This window comes from Thamnophis elegans, chromosome 4, assembly GCF_009769535.1.
Source record: "Thamnophis elegans isolate rThaEle1 chromosome 4, rThaEle1.pri, whole genome shotgun sequence".
Taxonomy (NCBI): domain Eukaryota; kingdom Metazoa; phylum Chordata; class Lepidosauria; order Squamata; family Colubridae; genus Thamnophis; species Thamnophis elegans.
This window is the reverse complement of record NC_045544.1, coordinates 37,373,319-37,391,606: the sequence shown is the minus strand read 5'-3', so window position 1 is coordinate 37,391,606 and position 18,288 is coordinate 37,373,319. Positions and strand designations below refer to the sequence as shown.

The 18,288-nt window shown below is 37.1% G+C and overlaps 1 protein-coding gene across 4 annotated transcripts in view; it reads left to right on the top strand.

The window, feature by feature from the left end:
• LOC116506985 (protein broad-minded-like) overlaps window positions 1-18,288 on the top strand; it is a 93,007-nt gene that overhangs the window by 48,971 nt on the left and 25,748 nt on the right. For 2 of the 4 annotated variants that reach the window (XM_032214885.1, XM_032214886.1), the window contains exons 20-26: window positions 146-233; window positions 2,857-2,975; window positions 5,844-5,960; window positions 7,078-7,166; window positions 12,200-12,322; window positions 13,694-13,802; window positions 15,086-15,179. In XM_032214885.1, coding sequence (XP_032070776.1) covers window positions 146-233; window positions 2,857-2,975; window positions 5,844-5,960; window positions 7,078-7,166; window positions 12,200-12,322; window positions 13,694-13,802; window positions 15,086-15,179 — 739 coding nt within the window. Of the gene's footprint in view, window positions 1-145; window positions 234-2,856; window positions 2,976-5,843; window positions 5,961-7,077; window positions 7,167-12,199; window positions 12,323-13,677; window positions 13,803-15,085; window positions 15,180-18,288 lie in introns of those variants that run through there. The other 2 variants (XM_032214887.1, XR_004255121.1) reach the window with 2 other exon arrangements.

Genomic DNA, 18,288 nt, shown 5'->3' with positions numbered 1-18,288 from the left:
CCTAATGATGCATTTGATTATCAAATCCAAACAAACAAGAGATGTATATGCAAAAATCCACTACTAATTATTGTGTCCATTAAGTTATGCTAATTCTGTGAAAATGATATGTTTGGGGGCTAACATATTCTCTTGTTTGCACCAGGTGAGTGGATGTGAAAAGTTTGGCTATGGAGTAATTGTTTCACAAGTAGCTGCAACTGCCCCTGGGGCTGCAGCTCTACAAAATTCGGGTAATTTTGTTTTGCTTGATATCATTTTATTGTACATCATTGTAATTAAAGCTCAATAATGTAACTCCGATTTCTCTCTACATCAGAACATCTCTCCCACATTGATAATTATATTCTATGTTTATTTATTTGATTATCCTTTGATTTTGTGCTAGTCCTGAGGGTAATTTCTAGTTTTATGTAGAGGAGGAGGAAAAGTACCATGAGGGAAGGGAAAGAGGGAGTTCAGCAGCTCAAGAGACCAAAGAACATGAATCATGTTCTGTGTATTTGCAATTATGGGCAGCATTGCATTGAAATAGACAAAATATTCCCATAGATAATTCATAGATGTGTGAGTATTATCCAGTTGGTTATATGTAATCAGAAATGTGCAAAAAAAAAGGCAGGGTTCCTTGTATGGAACTTTTCAGTATTCTCTGGAATAGAGGCTTTAGCACACAACTGTAGTTAATGTCATGTAAACTATCCGGTATATGGAGAAGAAGAAAATGTGCTTGATTACTTCGTTGGTGTAATGGAATCTTCACTGTATTTGCTAAGCTGTTCTTGCAAGTTTATGATATCACCTTTTGGATATCACCATGGTCAAACCCAGTTCATCTCTTTCCCAATTCCCACCAGGCCCAAACTGACTCTTCCTGTCCCAGATAGAACCTCTCTGCTATCCCACCTAAATCAAATAGAAACTTCCTCACCAGTTGCAACCTAATGTTCCCATCCTCTGTTAGCTGATACCTCCTCATTCCATCTCCTTTAACAATAAACTTCTGCTGCCCTTGTGAAAGACCCATTTTGCCTAACAATAGGACTAACTCCAGGTCCACTGACAAATACCTGGTCAGCTTCCTCACATTGTCCAGCCAACCAGATCTCTAGGATTACCCTCTTTATAGAAGCCTTCAACTTCTATAAAATCTTTTTTCCCCCATTGTCCATGATCCTTCTTTTTTTATAAAGCAAATACCCAACAATTTTTGCAGTAAGCATGATTCTTCTCCTTATGTTGTACTCTTTCTTTATACTGAATTCATGGTAGTCCTATAGATGCTTCAGCTGTTCTTAAACAGAACAGGTCTTCCATGCTTTTAGCAACCTATCAAATATCTTTGGTGAACTGCTTACAGCAAATAAATGCTGGAAAGGAGCAAGCCACCAGTTAAAAGAGGACCTTTGTTTGCTGTATATGTCTGGATGCAGCAGCAGCAGCATGCAGACACTTTGAGGCGGGGATGCTTTAAATCAATTCTTATCAAGTATTCTGCATGCTCCCTTGTCCTTTCACAGAAAGTATGGGATAATAATATTTATTTTTTTAAACTTGGCTGTCTTGGAAAGATCTATAATTAAATAATGGTATATTAACTGATGGAAATCAGGTACACAATTCCCCCCCCCCCCCCCCCCCTGCATGTCTGGACACTGAGCTACTCAGAATCTATAACATTTATTCTGTTAAACCAAGTTAAGGTTTACAAATGGTTGTGAGATTTTGGCTCTCCAGAGCTTATCTTCAGGGATAATGATTGAAGAGGAACATTTGAGGAAAAGAGCCTTTGATTATTTTGCATCATGTCTTATTGTAGTTTTAAAAACAGTGAAGGAGAGTGCCCAGACATATAAATGGGTCACATCAGATTTATAAGTGACATTTGATTGCACTAAAGACTGTCTCAACATTTGCAGGAAGAAAAGAGGAAAGCTAATAATAACTGAATACCTGGTTTGGAAATAGAAAATCCACTTGAAATCCAGATGTTACAGTTAATAGCAATAGCACTTAGACATATACCACTTCACAGTGCTTTACAGCCCTCTCTAAGCGGTTTACAGAGTCAGCACATTGCCCCCAACAATTTGGATCCTCATTTTACCCACTTCGGAAGAATGGAAGGCCAAGTCAACCTTGAGCCTGGTGAGATTTGAACTGCCAAATTGCAGGCAGTCAGCAGTCAGCAGAAGTAGCTTGCAGTACTGTACTCTAGCCAATGTGCCACCATGGCTCATAAAATAGGTGCATTGATTTATTAGATGGAAGAGAACAAAGAACCAACTTTATTGGAAATGTATGTAAAGTTATCGTCTAGAATATGGAGTGGTGGTTCTCTGGATAAATAAATAGATAACTTAATAAAAATAACCTCGGAAGTATGGAAGACTGAGTCAGCCTTCAGCAGGTAAGAATCAAACTCCTGGCAATGAGCACTGAGTTAACCTGCAATACTGCAATCTAACCACTGCACCACCGTGGCTCAACATTAGGAACTTAGTACCAAATTATATATATTATATTGTTCAGAAAGAAATATGATGGTATTTTTAAGGAGTATAGTAGGATAGGCGGATTAACATTAATAAGGGAAAACACTCCAAGTGATGAAGCAAATATTCCTGGCTATCTGTTTTTAAGATGTTTGCTAAGTTCCATGGCCACATTTCAACATTATGCAAGCATTCCTTCTGTTGCCCTTCTTCCTGTATCTTCTAAGTATATCCTCAAAGGTCATGCATGCCCACACAGTAAGTGATCAAGAATGAAGAGGAACATTTTTTGCCCTTTAGCAATTGTAATATTTTAGTAGATAGGTGTCTTTTTGAAAAAAAACACACCATTATTTCCTAGGATTTATAAAGGCCCTTATTACTGAGTTGTGGGGTGTTCTGGAGTGTGGAAGAGATGATGTCCGAATGACTCACCCCAGATCAACGCCAGTAGATCCAATTGACCGAAGCTGTCAAAAGGTGAATTGATTTCTTTTCTTCTCTTCACAAAGACTACTGTGAATGTTCAGTCTGAATGTATTATGTCTCATGTTTTCTTGAGGAAAGCCTTGGGTAGTTTGACATTTCTAATTTTCTTAATTTGATACTAGGACATCAAAAGTTACTAGTCCATGTATGTGCCTCATCTTAGTAGAGGACTTTACATAAAACCGAAAAGCCTACACGTTAACTTCTTTTTAACTGTTGGGGTTTAATCTTTGTCAGTTGCCCAGAGTCACTGCTGAGAGATGGGTGCTCATATATATTATGTAAATGAACAATTAAATAAATCAAATAATTCAAATAAAAATACTCAGTTTAGAGTTCATATTTTCAAAGTACAGCATATGAAGGTGTAGAAACAAAATTGTTTCAAGAACAGTTATCTGTAATCACTTCAGGATATTTTTAGCTTTAGTATGTATCAATCCTGTTTTATTATTTCAGCCAGAGGCTATAATACCAAATGCATTTACTAACAACCACAAATAAAAACAATTATCCAGATAAAAATGATTCCCATATAAAATCATGATTCTTTTTGTTTTAGAAATATTCATCACTCAGCAAATAATATGTTCTTTGTTAGAATGTAAACAAGTGTATTTTGCAAAGTAATATTAAATGGCTACTCCTGCGGTAAAATGAAATTGCTGTTGCTTTGTGAAGCATTAAATTCTTTCCTGCATTCTATTACAAGCCTCACTTTTTATTCTTATGCAATACAGCAATAATTTCCTTCACTGATTTTTATTTGGCCAGCTTCTATGTTGAGTGTAAGAATATGTGTGTTTTGTTTTTAAAAGGGTTCTGTAAGCTGAGTAAAAAGAGTTTGGCCAGTTTATTATGTCCTTAGACTGTTCTGTAAGATTTTTTTGAACAGTCCATGAGGGAGGGGAGGGGAGGGGAGGGGAGGGGAGGGAGGGAGGGAGGGAGGAAGGAAGGAAGGAAGGAAGGAAGGAAGGAAGGAAGGAAGGAAGGAAGGAAGGAAAATACCATGGCCTCTAAGTGGCATGTGCCACCTAAGGAGCAAATAGGGGTTATATGCTACCAATTTTTGCCAGTGTTATTCCCAGTATAGAAGAGTCTGTTTAGTATTCTTTAGTTGAGACAAGAGGTAGCTGGATGTATCAACATTTAAACTTCAGAATTTGGGAGATGCTCCTGACCAGGTTCACAACTGGTCTCCCGGAACCAATCTTGATATTAGATTGGCACATGGTGGTAAGGAGAGCATTTATTATAAGTCACAACTATTTGTGAATGTGATGAATCCTAGACTTGGTGTTACATACACTGGTAATGAATGCCTGGAAGATTTATTTCTCTGTATTTTAAACAATTTATGAAGCCTCCTGCTCCCAGAAGTGATTCTGGGCAGCATACAAAATTAAAGCCAACAACTAAAACATAATAATTGTCCAGTTTCACAAACAACAAATTCCAATTTACAATTAGCCAGGATAACATAACCTCCCAATGTTAGGGAAGGTTAAAAGACACCCCTTCAAAAAAAAATGTCTGAGGGGAAGTAGTATGGAATAGGGCAGCAGGATTGTGTTATACGTCCAGGACAGGTTTCATAATCCCTGTATGGAAACAGCAGAGTGTGTTTGTTTTTCAAGCTCACTAAAATCTTACATGGCTTGGACCCAGATTACTTACAGGACTGCCTAGACTAGCGATGTGGAACCTTGGCCTTTTTATGACTTGTGGACTTCAATTCCCAGAATTCCTGAGCCAGCATGGTTCCACAAGTCATAAAAGGACCAAGGTTCTCCACCCCCTGGCCTAGACCATGCAGCCTGCCATCTTTGCTAGAGTATTTTTTTTTCCAGGAGAGTATTTTTTGCAGGTCTACTGCCATACTCAACAGCTAATTCTGCTAACTCAACAGCTAATTTAGTTTTTTCTATAGCAGGTCTAGAATATAGAATGGCTTGCTGATGAAGCCGTGACAGGTTTTGTCATTACAATTAAGGAATGTGATTTCTTACCCAGGTCTTTTAAATATATTGTAACCATATTTTTATTCTTTGGGAGGGGGGCGCTGTTATATCTTCATATATGTTGCATATCCCTTATATAAAGTGACCAGCTTTTAAAAAATCTGTTTTAATTCTAGGAATTGCCGTATTTTTTAGAGTATAAGACGCACCTTTTTCCCTCAAAAAAGAGGTTGAAAATCTGGGTGCATCTTATACACTGAATGCAGCATTTTTTGCCTCCCGAAACTCCGCCCCTTTCACCAAAATGGCCGTACATAGCTTGTAGGAGGCTTTCAGAGTGCTCCTGGGTGCTGGGGAGGGCAGAAATGAGTGAAAAACGGGCCATTTTTTTCTCAATTTTGCCCCCCCCCCAGCTCCCAGGAGCATTCTACAAGCCTAAGGGCTATTCATGCCATTTTTTTAAAAAAAGGCCCGTTTTTGCGAAAAACGGCCTGTTTTTGGGAGGTTTGCAGAGTGCAAAACCTTTTTTTTTAAAAAAAATTCCTCTTCAAAACCTTGCTGCATGTTATACTCCAAAAAATATGGTAGTTTTGATTTCAGAAAGTTAAGAGTTCTTGTTGCCTGATTGGTATTGAATTTAATTCCTCCTACTCTATAATCCATGGAAGGCCCCCTGCAAATAATTAATTCATTAATAAATAATTACCCATTGTTAGTCTTGCTCTTTTCTCTTTTTTTCTATGTGTGTCTTGAAAGCTTTAATTGAAACCAAAAGTGGTGTGATAAAATTTTGGATATTTTATACATTTTCCCAAAATAAATGGTAATGCTTGTGTAAAAGGCTTTAAATGAATCACCATTCTTATTGTCTTGTCAACTGTACCACTATCCTCCTTAGTTTTTCCTAGCTCTGATAAATTTGCTGTCCTGCCCTGCTGTTTATGAACTGATAGGTGATCAAGAGATACCTAATAAAGCAGAGTATTCTCTTCGTGAAGTTCCTACAAATGTTGTTGTAAGTAGTTTTTTTTTTCTTATCATCTTAAAAAGATATGTGGAATGATTGTTTTGCAAGGAATGATAAAAAATGTGATGTTTTGATTTTCTACTACATTGGCGATAAATCTTTAATATGATTTTTGTAGTTTTATTACATGCAGCATGAGGGCAGTCTGTGTGCAGATTACACTTATGCTTTTTTCCCAGAATCATATTAAAAGTTTAATTTGCAAAAGCTATTTTCTTTTGTCTTTGTACAAATATGCCACCTAAATGGTAGGTATGATTATGGTAAGAAAGTTATTTATATAATATAAATCATATATATGGGGAAACCTGCATAACTAAATAAATACACTTTATAACTAGTTTCCAGCTAAGAGTTAGACATCCTTGGCTTCTTTTCATTGGTCTTGGCAGACAAAAAATTGTGATTTTACCTTACTTTGCTTGAAACTTCTGCTTGAAACTTCTGCTTTGGTCATAGATAACTCAGCTAGAAAGATCTTTTGGATTTTTCTTTTTTAAAAAGCAGCTTCATTTCTCGACCTAAAATCAGAAGGGACTCTGTGTGTGTGTGTGTGTGTGTGTGTGTGTGTGTGTGTGTGTGTGTGTCTGCGCATGTGGGCGCGTGTCTGTCTTTCTGCCTGCCTGCCTGCCTGTCTGTCTATCATCTAGCTAGCTAGCTAGCTAGCTAGCTGTCTGTCATCTATGTCTGTCTGTCTGTCTGTCATCTATATATGTCTGTCTGTCAACCTATCCACCCACCCACTCATCTGTCCATATATCTGTTATCTATATATGTCTATCTGTCAAAAAAATCAGTATGGTAGTGGGCTCATGACCACATTATAGAAATTTGTTCCTTTGTTATATACATCATCATGTGACCTATAAGAAAAGGATGGGGTTTCAGTCACAGAGTCCCAGCTATCATCTTGTCTTTTTGACCATTCCCTATAAATATGTCTTTGTATAAAGGTAAGGTTACTAAGGAGGTCAGTATTTAAAGCCTAGAACATTTAAAGGTATTTTCATCAAGTATTCATATACTTTAAACAGAGCTTTTAAAGACTAACAGCAACTGAAGCAATGACGATCAAAAGTTGGTAAAACCAGTTTTTGTATTTCAGGATATAATTGACAGGCTTATAGTTGTTAACACTGAAGCTAAAATCCATTCATTATTCAACTATGAGCAGTCTCATATCTTTGGACTGAGGTAAGGTGCTTTTCTGTCTGATTTATTTAACAAGGTAAAATGTATAACTTTTTCTCCTTGTTACTTCATATTGCCAGTGCCAATTAAAATGAGTTCTTAAGAATCCAGGCAAAGTGAGAAGGAATACGGAGACAAGTAAAATATCACACATTGATATATAATGTGGATATAACTATGATATTCAGTATTTGATTAGCTAGAAATACACAGCAAGTTTTCTAGTTTTGGAGGGATCTCTTATCGGAACCAGATTCTTCTGAGATGTTTGCAGAATTATGATCTGAGAATGGAACTCTGTGTGACTGCTTTTTTTTCATTTTAATTATAAGCTTTCATTATTGTAGGTATTGTCCTTGGGTGTATTTCTCAAATCCTTATGTACTAACTCAACATAACATACATTTCATGCCCTACGCTTGGAAAATAGAAGATCACAACATGCACCTCAGCCTCTTGCAGCTGATGTCAACATTGTGTAGGCCAGATGTTTTCTCTAATAGGCACGAGGGTTTCTAAATCTTACTCATGCCTAAGATGTCCATTTTCTGCCTAGAGTTGGATACACTTAAGTGAACAATGTGTCATGTTCTGTTCTTAGAAGAACACAAGAGACATGAGTTCAGATACCTGGCAATGCTGCTTAGTCACTGCAATTGTCTAGTGCAGGGGTATCAAACTCAAGGCTCGGTGGCCAAACCCAGTCCATGGGGTGCTTAGATCTGGCCTAAGGGGTCGCCCTGGAAACAGTGAAGGACCGGCCCGTGGTGCCTCTGTCAGTGAAAATGGAGCTCAGGAGGGCTGTGTTGCAGGGAGGCTGTTGCAGCCAAAAACAGATCTCGGGGGCCCAACATGAGTGATGAGCTGGCCACACCCACCGCAGCCCCCCAAGATCAAACACCATCCTGATGCAACCCTCAGTGAAATCGTATTTGACACCCCTGGTGTAGTGCGTTTGTTTCACAAAATTTTTATCTGCAGTATTATGAATGAACATGGGAATATGCATTTCTTCTTTCATACTGCTTATCCTTTCCCCAAAGCTACCATTTTGAGGGATGGCTGTGCTTGGGAGAATTTGCAGCAGTTGTAGATGCCTGTTCAATAAGATTGCTGGGGAGTCTTAAGAAAAAAGATTTCTCCATAGATTTCAGTTCAGAAATCAGCAGTTTCCCAGTCTCTCTGACAGCAATTCATTAACACTCTTGAGAATGTGCAGCATTTCCCCAAAGTAAGTAACTCAGCATGTTCTCAAGTAAATGTGCTAAAGTAATTGTCATTCAGTTATATATGCATGTCCTTTCTGAGCATAATGATAAGCCCCAAGTTAATTTTAGCTTTTGATTTGTACCTGAAGTGCCACAAGGCTTTCTCAGTGCATAAGGATTTTAAATTGGATTCTCTGTTTTGAAGATGCATTATCTGGATTAAAACCATTATTCTCTTCTAGTAATCTTGCAACCTGTCAAGACTAGTTATTAATATAGTTGTTTTAGTTCATTTCCTATATCAGATATTTTATTGTTGGTCTTCATTGCCTCTCTTAGGAGAGCACACAGTATGGAGAATTGCTGTAAGGAGTTGCAGACGGTACTCTGTGCTCCCATGAGCTTGAAAACATATTTTTGGAATTGAAACTGAACCACTGTGTGGCTTTAATAATCAGCCATATTATTACCTCTATTTTTGTTTTATGTTTGTTGGAAATTCTACTGCAGTCGCTTCAGTTTTTATTTAAAACACAAAGCAAATGTGATTTATTCTTGTTTCCACATTTAACTTTTAAATATAATAGAACATCTTTTCCAATAGTTCTGGAAAGCATGTACAATATCCTGGAAAATTGATATGTTGTCCCTTATTGACAATATACTAATCATGCAACATGCCGGGCTTTAATGAATAACATTCTATTAGTTTCTCGTTTGATTTTTCTCTAAACAGCATTTAAAGGGGGGGGGGGGAGATATGTCTCTGAATTCAAGAGCCCAAGAATGAAATAAAGCACCTGTTACTCATAGTCTAAGATACTTTGGAGTTTTTAACATTTAAAAGCAAAATTAAGAGAATTTAATGAAAACTTATTTAGAACAATATAATAATTAGAAATGGTTATCAACAATTTTCTTTGGATTTAAATTATACTTGTGGTTTAATTTGCCTACAATTTTTGTAACCTGCTCCAGTCAAAGAACTTGTTGTTCAATGTTATTTAAAGCAACATATTAAAATTATTAACACACCCACCCCAATGGGCACCCATAAACTATTAAAAGCATGGTGGACTAATGCTGTTTTAACTGCTTTACGGAATGTCAAAAGAGCATAAATCATTGAAGAAAACTATCTAACCCATGCTCCACGTTGTTCTTGTGGGTGGGTGAACTCTCAGCCTAATGCTGATATTTATGTTTTATTTTTGATGCAATCGATTAAACTGTTGAAGACTTTATGGCTGTGAAAAGCCATAGATAGTTTTTTTTTTACAGTTTGCAATGAGTACACCATAGTACTGTTGCCCTCCCCACCCCTAAACTGATTAGTTGTAAATAATTCATACTTCGCTTTTCAGAGTTGAAACATTACAAAATGACATGATCATAAGTCATAAACCTATTGTTGCATAAATATTTATATACACATTGAATACTAAATATTTACTTTATTAATCTTACAGTATCATTCCTTGAGATATACCAACAAATGAATGATTTTTCTGAAGTTTATGGAAATATTTTTTATGAATAAACCATATGAATATGTTTTTAGGATAAAATATTATTATTTTTGTATTGCCTGTAGTAGCTTTGTGCTATTATTTACACACAAACATAAATATATAAGATCTCAAAGTCAGACTTGGCTCCTTGCAATTACTTGGGCACATCCATGCAATTTTCTAGGTAGCATTTTCAAACTTTTGCCATTTTTAGCAGCAAACAAATGAGAGAAAAAATAGTCTATTGCTATTATTCCCACTTGCCCATGAAAATAAGTTCTTCAAAAAATAGCATAGCTAAGATCAAGCTCTGTGATAGACCTGAAAGTGATTTTTTTTAAATTAAAAAAATAAAGTTTGCTTTCCTATGAGTTTTTGTTCTATAAAATAATCAGAATTCCTTCCCTTTCCTCATCCATTTTTTCTCAAAGAATATAGGTAACATACTTAAAAATTGGTTCAGACTAGTGGTGTACAACTTTTTTTTTCATCTGATTTTGATTGATTTAAAAAACAGAATTGTAGCAGCACCAGATTTCTGTAGCCCCATGGAGTTGGCTAAAGTTAATCAGCTCAGCTGCACTTTTAATTAAAAGCTTTCTACATGCAGGTAGAAATCTATTCTTTTTACAGTTTTCTATTCTGCATGTGTACTGCTTTAATTCTGATGGATTTCTTTTTCAATACATAAAGGAATGAGTCTTGAAAAATGATGGGAAGTAGGAGGAGAAACTAAAAATGGTCCACTTGACAGTCTGCTTGAGACAAAGCACCACAAAACAATATAATTCAATGCATTGTTTTTTTTAAAATAATCAAATACTGCTGAAATGTCATAGGGATCAGTTTTCTTCCCCTATTTTTTAATATTTATGTGAAGCTGCTAGGGGAGGTAATTCAATGATTTTTTTATATTAATAGTAGGGTGATGACACCTTGTTTTACATCATGACCTTGGTTATAGCAATAGCATTTAGACTTATATACCACATTATAGTCCTTTATATCCCTCTCTAAGCGTGGTCAGCATATTGTCCCCAACATTCTGGGACCTCATTTTACCAACCTCAGAAGGATGGAAGGCTGAGTCAACCTTGAGCTGGTGAGACTCGAACTGCTGAACTGCGCTACTGCATTCTAACCACTGCTCCACCACAGTTATGCTGGAGATGCTGCTGAATTTTGGTGATTGAAGTACACACATTTTAAGTTGCCAAGTTTGAGAAACACAGGTTTAGAACAAAGCTCTTTCATAAAGAATTTGGGGACTGGTGCAATTTATTATTTGTTTCCTGTTTGTTTGTTTGTTTTGAAACCAAATTTTTGCAATCAACATTTTAATATCTATATCTGTAAACCACTGAGAATCCTTAACTGGATTTCAGTGGGCTATGAATATAACATATGAATAAATACTGGGGGTGCTTAGATAATATAATTTATTTTAATCTATTTTATTGGCAAAATAGGTTTTTCTTTCTCCTTTGGTGAAAACCAGAGCCTTTGATGGAGTGGCTAGAGCAATGTCTCTCAACTTTGGCAACATCAGCATGGATAGTTGAGGAATTCTGGTAGTTGAAATATTGGGCTAGAGAAGTATTGGGCTGGATAAACTATATAATTTATTTATCAAATTTATATAGCTACTCATCCTCCCCCCTCCCCCCTGCAAAGGATAATTTCAATAATAAGTGAAAGGTTCAAAATACCTTTCAATTGCATCAATTGATATCTTTGTGTGGAGAATCTGTGAGTTATCTTTTGCTTGGAGTGTATTCAAATCAGCCCTGGTATCTGAGAAGGATCACAAACAAGGATACAGAGCTGTTCATCAGAATAGATGATAATAGCTAAGTGGATGAATTGCCTGACTTTGTACAAAGTTGACTTACATGTGATGTTTTTCCAGCTCAAAATGCATAATATATTAATTTTTACACCAAGTGGGGATAACTATATTACCCTTCCATATTATGTTACTTCATGTATAAAGGACAAGCTGAGTCTTGAAATCTTACTGTTTAGGTGGGGTAGTCAACCTTTTTATACCTACCACCCACTTTTGTATCTATGTTAGTAGTAAAATTTTCTAACGGCCCACCGGTTCCACAGTAGTGGTGATTTATAAAGTAGGGAAGTAACTTTACTTTATAAAATTTATAAAGCAGAGTTACAGCAAACCCCTACCGCCCACCATGAAAGCTGGAACGTCCACTAGTGGGCGGTAGGGACCAGGTTCACTACCACTAGTTTAGGTTTTAACATGTCTGCATGACCAAGATGTCTAACTGTCGTTCCTATATATTGTGTCTTACAGGTTGTTAAATGTGCTGTGCTGTGATCTAAATACACTTCTTCTTCTAGAATCTCAATACAAAATATCAGAAGTGCTTTTAGATGCCCAGAATGAAAATGTCATCAGTATTTCTGAAACTCCTCGGTAAGAAACAATCATTTACATGTTGTGACTCTAAAACATGGTTCTCTGTATTCTTCCTGGTCCTCTGTGCATATTTAGAAATGCCAATTTGGAATAGTGGTTAAGGTGTTTACCCGGAAACCAGGAGACTATGAGTTCTAAAACACCCTTAGAAATGAAAGCTGGCTGGGTGACTTTATGTGAGACGCACTCTTTCAGCCCAACCCACTTTACAGGGTTGTTGTTCTGGAAAAAATAGGTGGGATAAATGTAGTAATAATAGTAATAGTAGTAGCAGCAGTAGAAGAAAAGTGCTGACTTCTGTGAATAGGCATTCCAATATTACAGCTTACTCTTGTTTTCTTAAAGCTTGTCTCTAAAGAAGTTAACAATGATTAGTATATCTGTCCATGTTTTCTGACTGAAGATGTCAACCACTTCCAATTTTTAGCTTATGTTTTATAAAATGCTCTTAAGAAGTAGTGTTAGTAGTGTTAGCTCAGAAACCAGATGAATAATCTAAATATTATATAGCAGGGGGCCCCACCCCAGGTCTGTGAACCGGCACCAGTCCACAGCATGCCAGAAACCGGACCATGCAAAAAAGCAAAGCATGCTAGAAACCGGATCATGCAAACAAGCGAAGCCCTATCCGCAGGATACAGACATTACACAAAACCACACCCCCTCCAGTCCACAGAAAAATCTCTCTCCATGGAACCAGGCCCTAGTGTCCAAAAGGTTGGGGGGGGGGGCACTGCTGTACAGTTTAGGTCAGGGGTGTCAAACTCAAGGCCCAGGGGCTGTATCCAGCCCGCTGATGCTTAGATCTGGCCCGTGGGGCTGTCCTGGAACAGTGAAGGAGTGGCCCACAGTGCCTCTGCCAACGAAAGAAGAGCTTGGGAGAGTTGTGGGTGGCCCTCCCGAGCTCTGTTTTCACTGGCAGAGGATTGCAGGAGGCTGGCAGAGGGGCAGCCGAAAATGGAACTCAGGAGCCCATTTTCTCTGACAGAGCGATCGAGTCACCACATGCGCCCCTGACGAGTAATGTCGAGCTGACCACGTCCATCCTGGCCATGCCCATTCCGCCCCCCTCAGGTCAAACACAACCCTAATGCAGCCCTCAATGAAATTGAATGACTCCCCTGGTAGGTAGATCTTTAATAAACTCATCTTGAGTGGCATTAAGGGAAACTTATATAATGGAAGATGGTGTATGCCATTTCCCCATTTTTGTAATTGTAATGCCAATTGCTGGAGCCCTGCTCAAAACTGAGTTTGGCGCTCCTATATTGGCAAAAGGATGGGAGCTGTTTTGTGGATGATCTGGATCCCAAGTGTTACATTTTGAGTTTTGTAGTCATTTCTCAGTTCAGTTTTGTTTTGCTGCAGGCAATTTATAATTGATGGCTTATCGGTTGAGAGAAACCATATTCTTGTTAGAATAAGTCACGTTGGGGGCCCAACTGAACGGATCTTGCCTCTGAGAGTACTGCATAAGGTTGTAAATATATTTTATGTTTTCCTTTTCATCTAGCCTCACTGTAGGTTGCAATTGATTATTTTCTCTTTTATTTAATCAATGATTTGTTTAAAACATCTGCTGCTTTTCTGAAAAGCTTTAGAAAATCAGTGTTGGAGTGCTTCTCATAACTTCTGAGTTTATGCTCCAGATATGCATTGCTTATTCAGTGTTAAGGTTTATTCTCCAAATAGGTACAAAATATTAAACTCCCAAGGTTGAAGAACCTATAGCAAAGCTGAGCTACCGCTACTCCAAGTAATCCCTCTATATCAGGGGTGTCAAACTCAAGGCCCAGGGGCCGGATCTGGCCTGCAGGGTGCTTAGATCTGGCCGGGGGGGGGGGCACCCTGGAAACAATGGAGGACTGGCCTGTAGTGCCTCTACCAGCAAAACTGAACTCGGGAAGGCTGCAGGCAGCCCTTGCAAGCTCTGTTTTCGTTAGCAGAGGGTTGCAGGAGGCCATCGTAGACAAAAACGGAGCTCAAGAGCCTGTTTTTGCTGGCAGAGCACTTGGGCCTCCACAGGTGCCCCTGACATGAGAGACGTCGAGCTGGCCATATCCACCGTGCCATGCTCACCTAGTCCCAACACAACCCTGATGCGGTTCTCAATGAAATTGAGTTTGACATGCTCTACATGCATGCATTTTTAAAAAATATTGCACTTCATTTAATTTTGATTAACCCTGTATGTAATTTTTATCAATTAGCTATAGAATCGATAGACTGTTTCAATCTGAAAAATACAATATGAACCAATGCAATAATTATAATAAACTAGTTGATAACCTGGCGTTGCCCGGGTATTTATTTATCCCAATCCTGTATTAGACAGGAATGGTGATGTCAAGTGGCAATGCAAGTGCGGAATGGGCTGTCCTCCTTCCTTCCATGAACGTCGCTGCAATTCCTGCAGAGGCTAACAAGTGTCTTGCTATTTCACATACTAATTATATCTGTAAATGACTTGTAATACATCCATTATGTAGGTTTTTTTTTTGTCTATCTCTCTGGTATCTTTCATAATTATCTATGGATTGTTGGTTTTTTTATAAACCAACATAGTCAGTCTACTTCTGCTAGTCAACTCAATGTATAAAATTAGGAGTGATATGCTTAATAATAATAAAATTAATTGTAGCACCAAGAATAGTATGCTGGAATTAAGATACCGATTCTTTGTTATTCACTGAACACTTAAATCAATTAAGTGAGTTGAACAAAGTATATCACTTTCTTCTTCACTGTGCTCTTCCTTAGGGTGATGATCCATATCCTTGGCCAATGTTTTCATCATATCCCTTGCCAGCATGCTATCTTGCTGAATTTCCTAGAAAAAACCATTCAAGGAAAGGTATATTGTGGTTTTATGATGTACTACGAAAGTATAAAGTATGCATTGTTTAATGAGGCTGCAATTTCATGTTAACTACAGTAGTATATATTCTCTGTATTTGGTAGTTCAGTGATATTTACCACTTCATTTTTTTATACATTGAAACCTCTCTTTAAGGGAAATTCCTGTATGTGAGATGAAATATACACATTGTTTATGAGGGTAACAGAAGGTTGTTGGATTCACGATATTTTCTTTCATCTTTTGGCTTGTGTCATTGAGATGCAGCGTGATTCTGTTTACTGTTGAATTATTCACTATCACAGATATAGCAATTGCACCAAGCACAATTTAAGTGGAAGAAAGCAGAACATGTGGAGCTACCTGTCCAGATAGGCACTGCAGTCAGTTCATAGATTTTAAGCATGTAAGGTTTTTTAAATAGAACAAATACATAAAATATTTTCTTTCTTAACTCTGCAAAGCAAAGAATTTTCCTTCACTTGATTACTGTTCCAAGGGTAGTATTTATTCCCTGGAGAAGATCAGAATTGAGTTATCTGTACCTATTATACTTTTGTTTTAGTTTGAAATATAATTATCCTTTGGGTATAACACCTTGGTTCATGTGTATGTACATTAATAAGCAATGGATCAAGGGGAGATAACTTTGCTATTGTTCTCTGAATTTAATATGAACACAGCAGATGTTTTTAAAATATGATTTTATTGAAAATTTTAAAAACAAAAGTAAAAACTAATACAAACTAATAAAGTAGTAGAAAAAAATAACTTTTGTTTAATAAAGAGGGTTATCCTCATTTGCAAGTTATTATTTTATTTGGAAAGATCCATTTGAAATGGGGTATTAGCAATCTGATATTAGATAAAGGTAGAAATAAGTAAACTGTAGCACAAATCTTGTCAGTATAGATAAGGAAAAAAATCTCGGTCACTGGAAACTCAATATAGACTCATTCCTAAACAATAACTTGCTAAACAGACTTTTTTAATTCCATACATCTCAAAGGAAATAGTTTTCAAATAGGTTAATTAATAATTAATATTACATACATTGGGAGGGGATTGTGCACATGTAAATAAACCATCTCTGATAATATAAATGTAAAAACAAACTCAAAAATTTCTCACCTACTACATTTTACTCATTTAAACGTATCCAGAAGTTGTCTCCTTCCAAATCTGCATGAATTAGCACCATGCTGTGTTGATATGCTGCGCTTTCGACCCTCAGTGTTTATCAGATTTGTAACTATGTGGATAGCATTTTAGTTCCCTGATATTTAGAAGCAGCTATGTAAATATTTTGTCAGACTAGAGATTGCAAAGATGAATAGATAGCTAGCGTTTATAATGACTCCCATAGGGGGTTATGACATCTATCAATGAAATACTATATTAGGTGACGGCTTTTCATCCGGTCTGCAGCTAAAACAGGCCCCACAGAAGCAAAACAATCACTTTTATATGCTTAGAGTAACCTTAACCTTTTGTCAGACTTGGGAGGGAATACATCTCAAAAAGAGCCCAAATTAAATGAGGAATAAAATTTCCCGTTAACTACAGAACACTAAAAAAAATTCTGGTATGGAAAAAGAAACTAGGGTGAGTGATATATAAGTTGTGTAATATGAGATGTACATATGTGCATGGAAAGTGCAAGGGATGAAGCTGGTGAGTATCTGAGCTGGACAGAAGTATTGTGTAAACACTGAGCAAGTACCTGCCAGACTCACAGTAAAGGATGGCCATAGATCCATTGATTTGAAAGGGTAATAGGAAAGGCATATGATTGATATGTACAACCTGATTGTTATGGTCTGCAATAGGCCAGTCTCTATTGGTAGGTAGGCAGGTAAGTATATGCATGTTTTTCTTGTTTGCAGTAAAGCATCTTATCCAGTTTCATTCAGCCAGTGAAGCTTCTGCTAACATGAATGTAGATTGAGTTTCTGGAGAACAGACATATATTCCTGTCCCTGTGTAAAGTTTGACAGATAAGAAAATGCCATATTGCAACTAACTGAATAACCCTAAGTGTGAATACAGTAACATTACCTAGAAAAGCTAGCATATCTCTCTGAATAATTACAGGGGACAAATGGCTAATTCTGAAATCCCAGTTATGATCCCCTGAGTAAATTTAGCATATATTTGTCATAGAATCAATGCTCATTTCCATGAGGAAATATTTCATTCTTTGGCAACTTAGTGATTTCACAGTGGCTAAGTATTATATCAAGATCTTGGAGTAAATATTTGTACAGAATATAACTCCTTTTTCATCTATGTGTAGGTGAAAAATCAATCAAATTCCAGTTGCTAAAATTGGACCGCTTTCTTGAACTTCATGTTTAAAGAGTTTGAGTGTTTTTCACTTCCGAATTGAACACGCTGACTTTGATGCCTTTGATAGGGGATATTCTACCAGTCATACCAGCATTGAACTGGACTTCTGGTGATAACACCGCCATTGCAATGGTGGATGCAAGGTGGAGATTAGGCAGTTCAGCCTTCTCCCTGTTGCCTGCCACCATCTTGCCATCTTCTTGAAACAGTGGACTAATTCTTACTTTAACTTTCCTCTTTTTCTGCACATGTCCACAGAATCTTTTTCTGTTATTTTTGAAATTCTTAGCAAACTTTAAATCAGGTGTATCCAACCTATGGCCCAGGATAGATAGTAATGCGGCCCCACAAGATAGTTTAAAAAGATAAAAAAACAGGTTTGTTATTTATGTAATTATACTATATATTTTATATCAGTGTAAGGCAATTCCTCTTCACTTATTGTGACCCAGGCAAACCAAAAAGTTGGACACCCATGCTTTAACTCATACTAAGCCTTAGGTTTTCCAATTCTTTCCTTGCAAATTTGTGTTATTTGGAAATTCTGCCTTTGTTATATGCCCTTCCTTCCATTTTTGAAACTTATCTGTTGTTTTCAGTTTATGGGAGCTACTTGGTAAAAAAAGTTTGATAATTATAGCTGTACTTTCCCAGTTTGAAGTTAGACCTGAATCCACAAAGTAATTGTTTAAATGGTATAGAACCCCTTTTCTTCAAAATTTAGGGCAACAGAATAGTCCTAGCAAGAGACCTTTTT